General features: G+C 44.5%; 1 protein-coding gene across 1 annotated transcript in view; it reads right to left on the reverse strand.

Moving 5' to 3' along the window:
• Positions 1 to 18,955, reverse strand: part of LOC311115236 (E3 ubiquitin-protein ligase RING2-like) — a 139,881-nt gene that overhangs the window by 117,143 nt on the left and 3,783 nt on the right. The window contains exon 2 of the mRNA XM_084190431.1: positions 14,756 to 15,594. Within this exon, the coding sequence (XP_084046557.1) occupies positions 14,756 to 14,986 (231 nt within the window). The 5' untranslated portion in view covers positions 14,987 to 15,594. The remainder of the gene's footprint in view (positions 1 to 14,755; positions 15,595 to 18,955) is intronic.

Genomic DNA, 18,955 nt, shown 5'->3' on the forward strand with positions numbered 1-18,955 from the left:
AGCCACATGAGGTCTAGCATTGTCTTGCATTAGGAGGAACCCAGGGCCAACCGCACCAGCATATGGTCTCACAAGGGGTCTGAGGATCTCATCTCGGTACCTAATGGCAGTCAGGCTACCTCTGGCGAGCACATGGAGGGCTGTGCGGCCCCCCCAAAGAAATGCCACCCCACACCATGACTGACCCACCGCCAAACCGGTCATGCTGGAGGATGTTGCAGGCAGCAGAACGTTCTCCACGGCGTCTCCAGACTCTGTCACATGTGCTCAGTGTGAACCTGCTTTCATCTGTGAAGAGCACAGGGCGCCAGTGGCGAATTTGCCAATCTTGGTGTTCTCTGGCAAATGCCAAACGTCCTGCACGGTGTTGGGCTGTAAGCACAACCCCCACCTGTGGACGTCGGGCCCTCATACCACCCTCATGGAGTCTGTTTCTGACCGTTTGAGCAGACACATGCACATTTGTGGCCTGCTGGAGGTCATTTTGCAGGGCTCTGGCAGTGCTCCTCCTGCTCCTCTTTGCACAAAGGTAGAGGTAGCAGTCCTGCTGCAGGGTTGTTGCCCTCCTACGGCCTCCTCCACATCTCCTGATGTACTGGCCTGTCTCCTGGTAGCGCCTCCATGCTCTGGACACTACGCTGACAGACACAGCAAACCTTCTTGCCACAGCTCGCATTGATGTGCCATCCTGGATGAGCTGCACTACCTGAGCCACTTGTGTGGGTTGTAGACTCCGTCTCATGCTACCACTAGAGTGAAAGCACCGCCAGCATTCAAAAGTGACCAAAACATCAGCCAGGAAGCATAGGAACTGAGAAGTGGTCTGTGGTCACCACCTGCAGAACCACATCTTTATTGGGGGTGTCTTGCTAATTGCCTATCATTTCCACCTGTTGTCTATTCCATTTGCACAACAGCATGTGAAATGTATTGTCAATCAGTGTTGCTTCCTAAGTGGACAGTTTGATTTCACAGAAGTGTGATTGACTTGGAGTTACATTGTGTTGTTTAAGTGTTCCCTTTATTTTTTTGAGCAGTGTATGTTTCCCACTGCCCCTGTTTCAAGACAGGTGCTTGATAACGGTCCATTCTAAATCAAAACGTCATATTATTTAGTATATGTAAAGACAAGATTAAATCAAGAATAGTCTGATGGGTGACAATATTAGCCTGTCGCTTGTGAATGACGCCCAGCTTAAGGCAAGACACATGCTTTTCTTACAACTTTGTTCGAATCATAGCCGCACACCTCATGTAGCCTTGCCCATTGGTCTATATGTTTTGATAAGGTTTGTATCACAACTAAAGTGTCCAAATAACTTCTTAAAATGAAGCACATTAATCTGCATTACATCCGGTGTAAAGCCGAACTGGCATTTCAAGTTTGGGGAAGATCATTTTAACCATAGAAATGCACCTTTATAATAAAAGCACGTAGCTGGGAGGAGGGAATTCTAAATATTATATTCAGCCCAAGGGCACAACAGCCACTGGCCGCAAACGGCATGGATTTTCTTAGGGGGCATTATGGCCACACAAAGGGGACGCAGCCGGGAAATTGGAGGCATTATCAAGTGCTTGTCAAATTGTGAATGAGAGACTGATGAAGTGTGTACAGCCTGCGCAAAAAACAAAGCAGAGCTCATGACTGTCATGCAACTTTTTTCAAATCATCATTAGGTCGCATCATGCAGCCATACAATGTATTAAAAATCTAAACATATAGCCCAACATTTGTATCACAACTAAAGTTACATAAATAACTCTAAATTAAGCATATAGCAGTACCTGTCTTTGTTAACCGTTTTCAACACAGAATAGCCGCATGTGCGCACTCTGCCCCTGGCCAGCCCTGCCCCTGGCCAGCCCTGCCCCTGGCCAGCCCTGCCCCTGGCCAGCCAAATCCCTGCCCCCGGCCCTTGGACCGCCCTGCCCCCTGCCCCCGGCCCTTGGACCTCCCTGCCCCCGCCCCAGCCCTGACCCCGGCCCTTGGACCTCCCTGCCCCCGGCCCTTGGACCTCCCTGCCCCCGGCCCTTGGACCTCCCTGCCCCCGCCCCAGCCCTGCCCCCGGCCCTTGGACCTCCCTGCCCCCGGCCCTTGGACCTCCCTGCCCCTGCCCCACCCTGCCCCCGGCCCTTGGACCTCCCTGCCCCCGGCCCTTGGACCTCCCTGCCCCCGGCCCTTGGACCTCCCTGCCCCCGGCCCTTGGACCTCCCTGCCCTTGGACCTCCCAGCCCCCGGCCCTTGGACCTCCCAGCCCCTGGCCCTTGGACCTCCCAGCCCCTGGCCAGCCCTGCCCCCACCCTGCCCGGCCCTTGGACCTCCCAGCCCCCGGCCCTTGGACCTCCCTGACCCCGGCTCTCTCATTCACAAACACCATGTTAAGTAACGGGTATTAAGGCACTGGAAGCTGAAATGCATGCATGTTCTTTTTCATAATGAATTATATAACTATAATCTGTTGGAGGCAAATCCATCCATCAGACCACACTCATGAGAGAGAAGAGAGAGAGAGCTAGAGATGGGTCAGAAGTATAATCTGTTGGAGGCAAATCCATCCATCAGACCAAACTCATGAGAGAGAAGAGAGAGAGAGAGCTAGAGATGGGTCAGAAGTATTCCTAAAACAGTCCTTCAAATCGGTTTCAGATGATTCTTTTTTATTTGTTAATATGAATTGATTAATAAAATAAGGTGCCCCCCTATTCTCTAGACAGGCTAGGTGCAATAGGTCAGATTGGTCATCCAATAACTGACGAGTACAGCCCCTGGCAATATTGGAAAACATTTATCATTATTGGTTTTCAGATACATGTACTGACTTACGAAGATAGAGTTTAACTAAATATAAAATGTCATGCAGCTTGACGTTATGAACAACGAGAGAGGACAGAATTCACAACTCCATGAGGATCTAGCATTGACAACCCAGTCTCACCAGGCTATAGGGCTATGGTCAAAAATACACAACCCAGTCTCACCAGGCTATGGTCAAAAATACACAACCCAGTCTCACCAGGCTATAGGGCTATGGTCAAAAATACACAACCCAGTCTCACCAGGCTATGGTCAAAAATACACAACCCAGTCTCACCAGGCTATGGTCAAAAATACACAACCCAGTCTCACCAGGCTATAGGGCTATGGTCAAAAATACACAACCCAGTCTCACCAGGCTATAGGGCTATGGTCAAAAATACACAACCCAGTCTCACCAGGCTATAGGGCTATGGTCAAAAATACACAACCCAGTCTCACCAGGCTATGGTCAAAAATACACAACCCAGTCTCACCAGGCTATAGTCAAAAATACACAACCCAGTCTCACCAGGCTATAGGGCTATGGTCAAAAATACACAACCCAGTCTCATCAGGCTATGGTCAAAAATACACAACCCAGTCTCACCAGGCTATGGTCAAAAATACACAACCCAGTCTCACCAGGCTATAGTCAAAAATACACAACCCAGTCTCACCAGGCTATAGTCAAAAATACACAACCCAGTCTCACCAGGCTATGGTCAAAAATACACAACCCAGTCTCACCAGGCTATAGGGCTATGGTCAAAAATACACAATCCAGTCTCACCAGGCTATGGTCAAAAATACACAACCCAGTCTCACCAGGCTATAGGGCTATGGTCAAAAATACACAACCCAGTCTCACCAGGCTATAGGGCTATGGTCAAAAATACACAACCCAGTCTCACCAGGCTATAGGGCTATGGTCAAAAATACACAATCCAGTCTCACCAGGCTATAGGGCTATGGTCAAAAATACACAACCCAGTCTCACCAGGCTATAGGGCTATGGTCAAAAATACACAACCCAGTCTCACCAGGCTATAGGGCTATGGTCAAAAATACACAACCCAGTCTCACCAGGCTATAGGGCTATGGTCAAAAATACACAACCCAGTCTCACCAGGCTATAGGGCTATGGTCAAAAATACACAACCCAGTCTCACCAGGCTATAGGGCTATGGTCAAAAATACACAATCCAGTCTCACCAGGCTATAGGGCTATGGTCAAAAATACACAACCCAGTCTCACCAGGCTATAGGGCTATGGTCAAAAATACACAACCCAGTCTCACCAGGCTATAGGGCTATGGTCAAAAATACACAACCCAGTCTCACCAGGCTATAGGGCTATGGTCAAAAATACACAACCCAGTCTCACCAGGCTATAGGGCTATGGTCAAAAATACACAACCCAGTCTCACCAGGCTATAGGGCTATGGTCAAAAATACACAACCCAGTCTCACCAGGCTATAGGGCTATGGTCAAAAATACACAACCCAGTCTCACCAGGCTATAGGGCTATGGTCAAAAATACACAACCCAGTCTCACCAGGCTATAGGGCTATGGTCAAAAATACACAACCCAGTCTCACCAGGCTATAGGGCTATGGTCAAAAATACACAACCCAGTCTCACCAGGCTATAGGGCTATGGTCAAAAATACACAACCCAGTCTCACCAGGCTATAGGGCTATGGTCAAAAATACACAACCCAGTCTCACCAGGCTATAGGGCTATGGTCAAAAATACACAATCCAGTCTCACCAGGCTATAGGGCTATGGTCAAAAATACACAATCCAGTCTCACCAGGCTATAGGGCTATGGTCAAAAATACACAATCCAGTCTCATCAGGCTATAGGGCTATGGTCAAAAATACACAATCCAGTCTCACCAGGCTATAGGGCTATGGTCAAAAATACACAATCCAGTCTCACCAGGCTATAGGGCTATGGTCAAAAATACACAATCCAGTCTCACCAGGCTATAGGGCTATGGTCAAAAATACACAACCCAGTCTCACCAGGCTATAGGGCTATGGTCAAAAATACACAACCCAGTCTCACCAGGCTATGGTCAAAAATACACAACCCAGTCTCACCAGGCTATAGGGCTATGGTCAAAAATACACAACCCAGTCTCACCAGGCTATAGGGCTATGGTCAAAAATACACAACCCAGTCTCACCAGGCTATAGGGCTATGGTCAAAAATACACAACCCAGTCTCACCAGGCTATGGTCAAAAATACACAACCCAGTCTCACCAGGCTATAGTCAAAAATACACAACCCAGTCTCACCAGGCTATAGGGCTATGGTCAAAAATACACAACCCAGTCTCATCAGGCTATGGTCAAAAATACACAACCCAGTCTCACCAGGCTATGGTCAAAAATACACAACCCAGTCTCACCAGGCTATAGTCAAAAATACACAACCCAGTCTCACCAGGCTATAGTCAAAAATACACAACCCAGTCTCACCAGGCTATGGTCAAAAATACACAACCCAGTCTCACCAGGCTATAGGGCTATGGTCAAAAATACACAATCCAGTCTCACCAGGCTATGGTCAAAAATACACAACCCAGTCTCACCAGGCTATAGGGCTATGGTCAAAAATACACAACCCAGTCTCACCAGGCTATAGGGCTATGGTCAAAAATACACAACCCAGTCTCACCAGGCTATAGGGCTATGGTCAAAAATACACAATCCAGTCTCACCAGGCTATAGGGCTATGGTCAAAAATACACAACCCAGTCTCACCAGGCTATAGGGCTATGGTCAAAAATACACAACCCAGTCTCACCAGGCTATAGGGCTATGGTCAAAAATACACAACCCAGTCTCACCAGGCTATAGGGCTATGGTCAAAAATACACAACCCAGTCTCACCAGGCTATAGGGCTATGGTCAAAAATACACAACCCAGTCTCACCAGGCTATAGGGCTATGGTCAAAAATACACAATCCAGTCTCACCAGGCTATAGGGCTATGGTCAAAAATACACAACCCAGTCTCACCAGGCTATAGGGCTATGGTCAAAAATACACAACCCAGTCTCACCAGGCTATAGGGCTATGGTCAAAAATACACAACCCAGTCTCACCAGGCTATAGGGCTATGGTCAAAAATACACAACCCAGTCTCACCAGGCTATAGGGCTATGGTCAAAAATACACAACCCAGTCTCACCAGGCTATAGGGCTATGGTCAAAAATACACAACCCAGTCTCACCAGGCTATAGGGCTATGGTCAAAAATACACAACCCAGTCTCACCAGGCTATAGGGCTATGGTCAAAAATACACAACCCAGTCTCACCAGGCTATAGGGCTATGGTCAAAAATACACAACCCAGTCTCACCAGGCTATAGGGCTATGGTCAAAAATACACAATCCAGTCTCACCAGGCTATAGGGCTATGGTCAAAAATACACAATCCAGTCTCACCAGGCTATAGGGCTATGGTCAAAAATACACAATCCAGTCTCATCAGGCTATAGGGCTATGGTCAAAAATACACAATCCAGTCTCACCAGGCTATAGGGCTATGGTCAAAAATACACAATCCAGTCTCACCAGGCTATAGGGCTATGGTCAAAAATACACAATCCAGTCTCACCAGGCTATAGGGCTATGGTCAAAAATACACAACCCAGTCTCACCAGGCTATAGGGCTATGGTCAAAAATACACAACCCAGTCTCACCAGGCTATAGGGCTATGGTCAAAAATACACAACCCAGTCTCACCAGGCTATAGGGCTATGGTCAAAAATACACAACCCAGTCTCACCAGGCTATAGGGCTATGGTCAAAAATACACAACCCAGTCTCACCAGGCTATAGGGCTATGGTCAAAAATACACAACCCAGTCTCACCAGGCTATAGGGCTATGGTCAAAAATACACAACCCAGTCTCACCAGGCTATAGGGCTATGGTCAAAAATACACAACCCAGTCTCACCAGGCTATAGGGCTATGGTCAAAAATACACAACCCAGTCTCACCAGGCTATAGGGCTATGGTCAAAAATACACAACCCAGTCTCACCAGGCTATAGGGCTATGGTCAAAAATACACAACCCAGTCTCACCAGGCTATAGGGCTATGGTCAAAAATACACAATCCAGTCTCACCAGGCTATAGGGCTATGGTCAAAAATACACAATCCAGTCTCACCAGGCTATAGGGCTATGGTCAAAAATACACAATCCAGTCTCATCAGGCTATAGGGCTATGGTCAAAAATACACAATCCAGTCTCACCAGGCTATAGGGCTATGGTCAAAAATACACAATCCAGTCTCACCAGGCTATAGGGCTATGGTCAAAAATACACAATCCAGTCTCACCTGGCTATAGGGCTATGGTCAAAAATACACAATCCAGTCTCACCAGGCTATGGTCAAAAATAGTTGACTATATAGGGAGCAGGGTGATATTTGGGTCATAGACTCTCTGGGGCCATACTGAAGTAAGTGTTGTTATGTAATAACAAGCAGGGATTATTAGAACTAGATTACATCATGGTAGATTAGATTATTAATCTAACGACAGTCAGTCAAGTACATGTTGCTGGAATATGAACCAGAGCAGAACTCATCTGGGAACCATTACCAGTGAAACAAAAGGCAACAGGGCTTTGTTATGTCTAGAAAGTTTAAAATCACAGATCAGTCTAAGGTAGGCCCTGTGTACAACCTTTAAAATTCAACTGGTAAGATTTAAGGGGGGGGAAATAGGTTCTGACCTGCAATCGCAAAGGCTCCAAGTCCAAAGTCCCTATTCACCAACTAATAAAGTAGTGTGTGTGTAGTGTACACTTTTTCCTACGTTATCAGGACCAAATTGTCCTGACAAGGAAGGAAAACAAGAAACATTTTGAAAAGTCCTGAATTTGTTAAAATGCTATTTCAGGCTTAAGGGTTAAGCTTATGGAAAACAGGATTTCCATTGAATTTATACTCCCAAAAAGTCCTGAAAACAAATCTGTGTGTTTGTCAGGTTTTCCGTTAGCCGGTAATAGACGGCTTTTGGCCGTTAAAAAGGCGATAAATAAAATTGCCACCGGCCAGGAGAATAAAAAAAATCTCACTGCAAAATATTGCTTTTTAGCCTCTTCATTGAAGGAAACACACTTTTTGCTTATCGGTCTATGGGTAAATTTGCATAATGTAGTGGCATAGTGCTTTTTTCTGTCAGACAGCGCTTTTACAAGCCAATCATTGTGCAACAATTCTAAATGCAATCGTGTGTTAAAAATAGTTTTTGGGACCACGATTAAAACCAGCAAGTATTTCTTAAATTTTTCCGACTGATAATTGAAGCACCTTCCCCATTCAAATCTGGTTCAGGTTATTAATCAACCTACCAGGGTGTTTACAAACACTACAGGAACAAGATCATCCACATGTATCGATCAAATTTTTACTAATACTGTAGAACTTTGTTCTAAAGCTGTATCCGTACTCATTGGATGCAGTGGTGCCATTGGATGCAGTGGTGCCATTGGATGCAGTGGTGCCATTGGATGCAGTGGTGACATTGGATGCAGTGGTGCCATTGGATGCAGTGGTGCCATTGGATGCAGTGGTCACATTGGATGCAGTGGTCACATTGGATGCAGTGGTCCCATTGGATGCAGTGGTGCCATTGGATGCAGGATGCAGTGGTGCCATTGGATGCAGTGGTGCCATTGGATGCAGTGGTGCCATTGGATGCAGTGGTGCCATTGGATGCAGTGGTCCCATTGGATGCAGTGGTGCCATTGGATGCAGTGGTGCCATTGGATGCAGTGGTCCCATTGGATGCAGTGGCTAAATCCAGGAAAGGCAAAATTCCAAAAGCTGGGCCTAAAATTGTGTAAGAGATCATACAAAATATTTTGCTGTGGATGATGTTAAAAATATGTATTGGTCTGATGTGATTAATAAGGAGCATCCAGACGCTGCACTTGATGAATTTATGAAATTGCTTCTTCCAATTATTGATAAACATGCACCTGTTAAGAAACTGACTGTTAGAACTGATAAGGCTCCATGGATTGATGAGGAATTGAAAAACTGTACGGTTGAAAGAGACGGGGCAAAAGGAGTGGCTAATAAGACTGGCTGCACATCTGACTGGCTGACTTACTGCAAGTTGAGAAATTGTGACTAAACTCAACAAAAATAAGTGTTAGATTTCAGTGCAGCCTTTGATATTATTGACCATAATCTTTTCAACCTCTGCCATATCGTGGATTCAGAGCTATCCATCTAATAGAACAGAAGGTTTTCTTTAATGGAAGCTTCTTGAATGTCAAACATGTACAGTGTGGTGTACCGCAGGGCAGCTCTCTAGGCCCTCTACTCTTTTCTATTTTTACCAATGACCTGCTATTGGTATTAAACAAAGCCTGTGTGTCCATGTATGCTGATGATTCAACCATATACGCATCAGCAACCACAGCTAATGAAGTCACTGAAACCCTTAACAAATAGTTGCAGTCTGTTTAAGAATGGGTGACCAGTAATAAACTAGTCCTGAACATCTTTAAAACTAAGAGCATTGTATTTGGAACAAATCATTCCTTAAGTTTTAGAATCTGATAATGAATAATGTGGCTGTTGGGCCAGTTGAGGAGACTAAATTACTTGCTTTTACCTTCGGATTGTAAACGGTCATGGTCAAAACATATAGATTCAATGGTTGTAAAGATGGGGAGAGGTCTGTCCGTAATAAAGAGATGCTCTGCTTTTTTGACACCACACTCCACAAAGCAAGTCCTGCAGTCTCTAGTTTTATCTTATCTTGATTATTGTCCAGTCGAGTGCTGCAAAGAAAGACCTAGTTAACCTGCAGCTGGCCCAGAACCAAGCGGCACGTCTTGCTCTTCATTGTAATCAGAGGGCTGATATTAATACTATGCATGCCAGTCTCTCTTGGCTAAGAGTTGAGGAAAGACTGACTGCATGACTTCTTGTTTTTATAAAAAACATGAATGTGTTGGAAACTCCAAATTATTTCCATAGTCAACTTACACTCAGCTCTGACACACACACTTACCCCACCAGACATGCCACCAGGGGTCTTTTCACAGTCCCCAGGTCCAGAACAAATTCAAGGAAACATATAGTATTATACAGAGCAATGAGTGCATGGAACTCCCTTCCATTTTATATAGCGCAAGTGAACAGCAAATATGGTTTCAAAAAACAAATAAAGCACAATAAATCACAGCACAACGCCTCTCCCCCATGTGACCTACTTGTTGTGTGCATGTACTGACATGTATGTGTAACTGATAGATGCTCACACACACTACATGTTAATGTTTTAAAATGTATGTAATTAAAGTATTTTGTCTGTAATGTATTTTTCGTTGTGTCGGACCCCAGTCAGACTGTCATTGGCGTCGGCTAATGGGATCCAAATAAATAAAATAAAAAGCAAAAAGGAATGGAAGGCTTCATCAGCGCGTCACAAACCACTTTGCAACGAGATGTAAGCAGTATGCATTTTGAAAACATAGCTACTTAAATTGCTTGAACCCTTAACATTTCCCTACATATTATGAGGCATGACCTTGCTTCAAAGTAGCTTTGGCAGAATCCGACCATATCCGTGGGAAGCAATCATTTTATAACCAGTAGCCTCTCTCTCTCATGTTCTACTTTCCTTCATTGTCCGGTAGCCAAATGCACATTTGCACGTATCCTTCTGCCTTGTGCGCATTGTTGCTATGCATTGTTGCTATGCATTGAACAGTCTTTTTTGCGAACAGTGACTGAGTTATATCATTAGCCTAAATGACTATCCAATTTAATCATCACATTATGAATGGTAGGTTATCTGACATAAAACTGCAAATGTTATGATGCATGGAATGCTTTATTATAAAAGGTGTATTTTATGGTGAAACTTGAAACTCATGCGCCGCCTATTAGACTTGGCCGGTATATCGTATATCAAATAAAATAAATGATTATTGGTCACATACACGAGTTTAGCAGATGTTATTGCGGGTGAAGCGAAATGCTTGTGTTCCTAGCGCCGACAGTGCAGTAATATCTAACAATTTCACAACATATACCCAATACACACAAATCTAAGTTAAGGAATGGAATTAAGAATATATAAATAAATATATGGACGAGCAATGTCTGAGCCCCGTAGACGAAGATACAGTAGAATAGTTTAGAATACAGTTTATACATATGGGATGAGTAATGCAAGACACGTACACATTATTTAAAAGTGACTAGTGTTCCATTTAAGTGGCCAGTGATTTCTTGTCGATGTCTATAGGCGGCAGCCTCTAATGTGCTAGTGATGGCTATTTAACAGTCTGATGGCCTTGAGATAGAAGCTGTTGTTCAGTCTCTCGGTCCCAGCTTTGATGCACCTGTACTGACCTCGCCTTCTGGATGATAGCGGGGTGAACAGGCAGTGACTCGGGTGGTTGTTGTCCTTGATTATCTTTTTGGCCTTCCTGTGACATTGGATGCTGTAGGTGTCCTGGAGGGCGGGTAGTTTGCCCCCGGTAATGCATTGTGCAGACCGCACCACCCCCTGGAGAGCCCTGCGGTTACCAGGCGGTGATACAGCCCGACAGGATGTTCTCAATTGTACATCTGTAAAAGTTTGAGGGTTTTAGGTGCCAAACCAAATTTCTTCAGCCTCCTGAGGTTGAAGAGGCACTGTTGCGCCTTCTTCCTGTAGGCGGTCTCGTCATTGTTGGTAATCAAGCCTACTACTGTTGTATCGTCTGCAACCTTGATGATTGAGTTGGAGGAGTGCTTGGGCACGCAGTCATGGGAGTACAGGAGTGGGCTGAGCACCCACCCTTGTGGGGCCCCTGTGTTGAGGATCAGCGAAGTGGAGGTGTTGTTTCCTACCTTCACCACCTGGGGGCAGCCCGTCAGGAAGTCCAGGACCCAGTTGCACAGGGCGGGGTTCAGACCCAGGGCCTCGAGCTTAATGATGAGCTTGGAGGGTACTATGGTGTTGAATGCTGAGCTATAGTCAATGAACAGCATTCTTACATAGGTATTCCTCTGTAAGAATGCCCTCCAGATGGGATAGGGCAGTGTGATGGCGATTGCATCGTCTGTGGATCTATTGGGGCGGTAAGCAAATTGAAGTGGGTCTAGGGTGACAGGTAAGGTAGAGGTGATATGATCCTTGACAAGTCTCTCAAAGCACTTCATGATGACAGAAGTGAATGCTACGGGGCAATAGTCATTTAGTTAAGTTACCTTTGCTTTCTTGGGTACAGGAACAATGGTGGCCATCTTGAAGCATGTGGGGACAACAGACTGGGATAGGGAGAGATTGAATATGTCCGTAAACACACCAGCCAGCATGTCTGCGCATGCTCTGAGGACCCGGCTAGGGATGCCGTCTGGGCCGGCAGCCTTGACGGTTAACACGCTTAAATGTCTTACTCAGGTCGGCCACGGAGGAGAGCCCACAGTCCTTGGTAGCGGGCTGCATCGGTGGCACTGTATTATTCTTAAAGCGGGCGAAGGTGGTGTTTAGGCTTGTCCGGAAGCAAGACTTCGGTGTCCGCGACGTGACTGGTTTTCCTTTTGTAGTCTGTGATTGTCTGTAGACCCTGCCACATACGTCTCGTGTCTGAGCCGTTGAATTGCGACTCCACTGTCGTCTCTATACTGACGTTTTGCCTGTTTGATTGCCTTGCGGAGTGAGTAGCTACACTGTTTGTTGTATTCTGCCATATTCCCAGTCACCTTGCCATGGTTGAATGCGGTGGTTCGCGCTTTCAGTTTAGCACGAATGCTGCCATCTATCCACGGTTTCTGGTTGGTTTGGGTAGGTTTTAGTTGTCAGTGGGTAAAACATCTCCTGTACACTTCCTGATAAACTCAGTCACCGTTTCAATATATTAGTCTATATTATTCTCGGAAGCTACCCGGAACATTTCCCAGTCCGCATGATCAAAACAATCTTGAAGCGTGGATTCCAAATTGGTCAGACCAGCGTTGAATAGTCCTTAGCACGGGTACCTCCTGGTTGAATTTCTGCCTATAGGAAGGGAGGAGCAAAATTGAGTCGTGGTCAGATTTGCTGAAAGGAGGGCGGGGGAGGGCCGTGGTATCGTGGTATCGGCTTGAGGGGGGATATACACGGCCGTGACTATAACCAAAGAGAATTCCTCTTGGGAGATAATACGGTCGGCATTTGATTGTGAGGTATTCTAGGTTCGGGATATGTTTGCAAGAAATGCATTTCACTGTACTTGTGCATGTGACATTAAAACTAGATTTTTCCATACCGTCAATAACGTTGAATCAATTTATTTGAAGTTTTTCCAATACATTTGAATATTTGTAGCTATTTAAGTGAATACCTGAAGTCAACTTGTGCAATACATTAGGAGATAAAGCAGATCATCTTATTTCACTTGTCACATTATTTTACATTATGAAGCTTACTTAGTTCCCCAGCTCAGCTGAGCCAGCCTCGTGTTGATTTGTAAATAGCACTACAGTAGAAAACGGGAGCAGCTGTGTGTTGACAGGAGTCGCGTTTTATATTGAAAGTCAGTGTTTTTTTTTTACTTCAGTGATCAGGGACGTGCAACTATAGTTTTCCTTCACATAAAATACATTAGCGCAACACATTCAACATAAAATAGCTTCCTTTTCATCAGATGACAAACAGAAGTGCGACGCTATTCGGCTGGCAGCCACACAAGTAAATGAGCTTACAACGAAAAAGCAAAAACTATATTTTCTAATGTTTAGGCCAATCATAGAAAGAATGTAGCCAGCTACATTTTCTAATATTTAGCTTAAAGTTCATCTACATTTTACCAGAGAACAATAGGCTGGCTACACCCGGAACAGTACCAGAGAAAAGATCTGTTTACAAAACACAGCAAGATATTTCTTACGAGTTTTATCTTTTTTTCCTGCGTGAAAAACTCAGAATTATGCGTTAACACGACCCCTAGTTTAACTTGCCATCTCAGTAAGTGGCTGAATTAATAAGGTGACGGGGCATCATATTGTGCTAGCTTTCTGCCGTGTTTGAGAAGGCAAAGCCCTGTGGATGAGTTATTTGAACAGCTGCCATCTTGATTTCCTTCCGTTTTCTCTCCTCTTCGTTCTCAGCCCGTCTGCTCCTCTTCTCTGAGCCTGTTGCCCTAGCGACTCCAGACACACGCTGCTGGAGAGCCAGTACTACACGCTGCTGGAGAGCCAGTACTACACGCTGCTGGAGAGCCGGTACTACACGCGTCAAAACTTTGTTCATTTGCACAATGTCGCTCGTTCACATTCCCCTGTAATTTGTCCAAACTCACCAAAAAGGACATTCGGTAGCTCTTACCTATATATGTATAACTTTATGAGCTGGATTGCCTGTCTTTGCATTTTGTTTATTTTCAATTGCACTCATTAGCATATTTTTTTAGCAAATTCGCAATTACTTGTGCTAATTTTGTTAGCATTCTGGTAATAAACGCCCAAAGCACTTCTTTGCATTTTCTGGCGCCTTCTTGTGTATTAAAACTGTAATACCGTAAATCCCGGGGCGAGAGAAGGACGGTATGAAAATCTGGATACCGCTCAACCTTTCCACCTAGGCATAGGCTAGGGATTTCGCTGTTCGTTACTCGTCTTGTTGGCTAAGGAAAAGTAAATGTGGACATTTATTCTAACATCGTGAAAGTAGCGCGGTAAGGACACGCGGCATTGCATACTCGACATGGACGTTCTGTTCATATGAATGACCATCATCTAAAATGTGATTTCTATCATTCTGAGCACCGTGGGTGGAAGCCCTAATCAGGTTACGCACTCAACGCATTGGGTCCAGTACATTTGTCAAATGTCCGGTAAATTAAAATGCTGCCGGTCAAAATGTCCGGCGCCACATGTTCCTAACGGAAACCCTGGTGTGTGTGTGTGTGTGTATTTGTTAGTGTTACTCACCAGTTTGATGGCCACATATTCATTAGTGTACAGGTTCTTCCCCAGACGAAGCTCTCCAAAGTTCCCACAGCCGATCTTCTTCCCGACCCGGAAGTTAGGGCCCACCATGAGCACCCCAGAGTTGCTCCCCGAGCTGCGACTGCCATGCCCCGACCGGCTCCCTCCAGTCTTCGACATCCTCTTCCCTTCCTCTGCCTCCCCCTTTCCTCCTCCTCTCTTGTCAAAGTCCATAAGCTTGTGGTACCCCGGCTTCTCCACGATTACTCCACTGCCATGCAGTCCTCAGAGCCGACAAAACTTCCACCAGACCGGAAGGGTCGTGGAGGGGAACAGAGCACCTCACACTGAGCAGGGCTAGTCCTGAAAGTGTGTCTGCATATCATTTATATTTAGCCTATGGACCTATGGCTGATGCTTACTAATTAAGCCAGCAATAGTGAGAGTAAAGATCTGGTGAACCGGTCTGGTACGGGTCTTCACGATCTCTCCTCTCCTGGTGGTCTGGGTTTGGCAAGCTCTCCCTCTTCTCCAATCACCAGCAACAAAGCTGCATCTCAACCCAGAACTGGAATCGCAGGCTCACACAAACAAAGAAGACACTCCCAGCTAAAGGAAGAGAGAAAGACTCTCCCAGCTAAAGGAAGGGAGATGCTCCTGGCTGTGTGGTTGATGTGGGCGTTGTCCTCCAGCGCCCACTCCTGGTGAGGTTGTGAAGGTGCAGTCATTCCCAGCGGTCTGATAGGCCTGGTGGAGCGGTGGTCCGAGAAATCTGATTGGACCTCTGACTGGACTGAGACAGGCAGGCTAACAAAGCAGCTCTACCTCTCACTGAAGAACACCTGGCGAAAGAGACGAGAGAACGTTAGCCAACCATTTCAAATCAGGGGATACTGAATTCATCTATAGGTTGGCACGCACGCACACAATGTAGCTAAATATAGGCTAACAACGTTATAATTCTTCAAGCATGTGACAACATAGTTTACCTATTTGCTTATGGTCTTGCCTACGCCTAGCGAACAGTTTTTTAAATTATATGAGAAAAAAAAAAATTCAAATTTATTTTGAATGGCAAGCCAGACAAAATTAAACTGGCCTATTTATATCATGAATATGAATTCGGAGGACAGAAATGATTAAATATTAAAACATTAGACCGATCACTAAAAGCTTCAGTCATACAAAAAATTATACTTCAATCCAAACTGGTTCTCTAGCAAATTAGTAAAATTGTCTCACCCAATGTTCAAGAATGGCCTTTTTCCATTTATTCAGATTACAACCTCTCACTTAGTTATTTGAAAAGGAAATAATCTCCCAAATATCACTATTTCTAAAACAAGGCATAGAAAGTTGGTTGCAATTTCAATTTAATCCTCCAGAAACGACAGAACAAATAATGCAACAAATATTGTGGTTAAATTCAAATATACTAATTGACAAAAAAAAACTTTATTTTTTGACAAAATGTTTAAAAAAGGTATAATCTTCGTAAATGATATCATCGGTAGGACTGGTGGAGTTATGACGCACATGCAGCTAACAAAAACATGGAAATGTCTGCTCTACCCCAAATTACAACCAAATAATTGCAGCCTTACCGCAAAAATGGAAGAGGAAAGTGGAAGGGGGAGAAAGTAAGGAACTTGTCTGTCTGCATTAAAGAACATAATTGGTTAAGGAAAATTGTGATATATAAAAAAGTATACCAGTTTCATTTAAGGACCAAAGGATTGACAGCCGTCCCATATAGATTGCAAAATAGTTGGGAAGAGATTTTTGACGTACCGATTCCATGGCATAGTGTTTATGAACTGATACGCAAAACGACACCGGATTCAAAACTTTGAATCTTTCAATTTAAATTATTATATAAAATTCTTGCTACCAATAGAATGTTATTTATATGGGGGATACAATCTTCCCAGCTCTGCAGATTTTGCTGTGAAGAGACAGAATCATTTGTTTTGGTTCTGTCCATTTGTAGCTTGTTTTTGGACACAGGTCCAGGAATGGCTAAAGGATTGCAATATTTACCTGGAGCTAACCCTGCAGATAGCATTACTGGGTGATCTGAAAAGTCATAGTCAATCGATCAATAATATAATACTTTTAGCCCAAAAAAATATTTTCAATTTACAATATGTAGAAACAATGAGAATAGAAAGGTTCAGAACTTTTGTAAAACATCACAGTACAGTTGAAAAATATATGGCAAATAGAAATCCAATATGGATGGTGTTAAGAGATAGATGGGAGGTGTTGAATGGAGCTGAAGGTTGGGACTAATAACAACTAATAACAAGATAACTAATGTAAAGCATACTGTGTCCATAATAAGTATATAGGTTGTAGGTTGGGAGCTTTTGTGAAAGAGCACAGTTAGAAAGATATGGCATATAGAAGCAAACCGGATGGAGATCATGAAAATGATCGGAGAGGTTGAGAGTAGAAGAAGTTGAGGAGAAAAAACAAACAAAATATAATTATTGTAAAATTGACTGTGTCCATAAAATGTATATAGTAAGTATAAGCTGGAAGTAGAGGCCTAAGCATTGTTGTTCACTAGTTTACTCCAATTAGGGAAAGGGGTGGTGGGGTTGGAAAAAGTAATAAAGGGAAATATATATATTTTTTAAAGGATATATATATATATATATATAAAACATGGGGTATTGGAAGTGAGACTCTTGAGTGGCGCAGTGGTCTAAGGCACTGCATCGCAGTGCTAACTGTGCCACTAGAGATCCTGGTTCGATTCCAGGCTCTGTCGCAGCCGGCCGCGACCGGGAGACTCATGGGCGGCGCACAATTGGCCCAGCGTCGTCCAGGGTAGGGGAGGGAATGGCCGGCAGGGATGTAGCTCAGTTGATAGAGCATGGCGTTTGCAACGCCAGGGTTGTGGGTTAGATTCCCACGGGGGGCCAGTATAAAAAATAAATAAAAAATAATATCTATTCACTAACTGTAAGTCGCTCTGGATAAGAGCGTCTGCTAAATGACTAAAATGTAAATGTAAAGTGATGCAAACATGTACATTGATGGAAGTTACAATCTATCTGCAATATTAAGCTGATCTACCCCCTAAAAAGAAAAAAAAGAAGTGCTGTATTCTTCCAGTCCACATTTATCTGAATCAAGCCTAACTTCACCAACATCCAGTTGTGTCCCAAATGGCCCCCATTCCCTATGAGCTCTGGTCTAAAGTAGCGCTCTATATAGGGAGCCCCCATTCCCTATGAGCTCTGGTCTAAAGTAGCGCTCTATATAGGGAGCCCCCATTCCCTATGAGCTCTAGTCTAAAGTAGCGCTCTATATAGGGAGCCCCCATTCCCTATGAGCTCTGGTCTAAAGTAGCGCTCTATATAGGGAGCCCCCATTCCCTATGAGTCCTGGTCTAAAGTAGCGCTCTATATAGGGAGCCCCCATTCCCTATGAGCTCTGGTCTAACGTAGCACTCTATATAGGGAGCCCCCATTCCCTATGAGTCCTGGTCTAAAGTAGTGCTCTATATAGGGACTAGGGTGCTATTCTCTGGTCTAAAGTAGTGCTCTATATAGGGAGCCCCCATTCCCTATGAGCTCTGGTCTAAAGTAGCGCTCTATATAGGGAGCCCCCATTCCCTATGAGCTCTGGTCTAAAGTAGTGCACTATATAGGGAGCCCCCATTCCCTATGAGCTCTGGTCTAAAGTAGTGCACTATATAGGGACTAGGGTGCCATTTGGGAGACACCCCACGAAAGAGCAACACAGGCCGTCTTCCAGACACAGACCTGTGATTTCTACAAACTGTTCTCAGAGCCCAAGCATGAACTAAACAACTAGAGTCTGAGGTGAACAAACGACCAAAGAACAGAAATCACTAGAACAGGCCTAGTTGTCTCTTAATACCAAGCACAGCAGTAAAATACCAATGCCAACACAAACCCTTGACTGGGAAGTAAAAAAAACAACCCTGCAAAACATTAACCAAGAACCAAATTTACCTGATTAGTTAGTTAATTAGTTCCTAATTCTTCAAGAAATGTATAATCCAGGACAAAGAGAGCAGAGTAGAAGTCTTGCATGTCGAAAGACCCCAGCACATCTTCAGTATGAGCTTTATGGCATTTATTGTAGCTACCTGCTGAGGGTCTGACTGACGGAGTTAGAAACCAGAGCCCTTCTCATCCTACAGTTTCCCCTATATACCGCCACAAA

Source organism: Coregonus lavaretus (genome assembly GCF_964263955.1).
Source record: "Coregonus lavaretus genome assembly, contig: HAP1_SCAFFOLD_361, whole genome shotgun sequence".
Lineage (NCBI taxonomy): Eukaryota > Metazoa > Chordata > Actinopteri > Salmoniformes > Salmonidae > Coregonus > Coregonus lavaretus.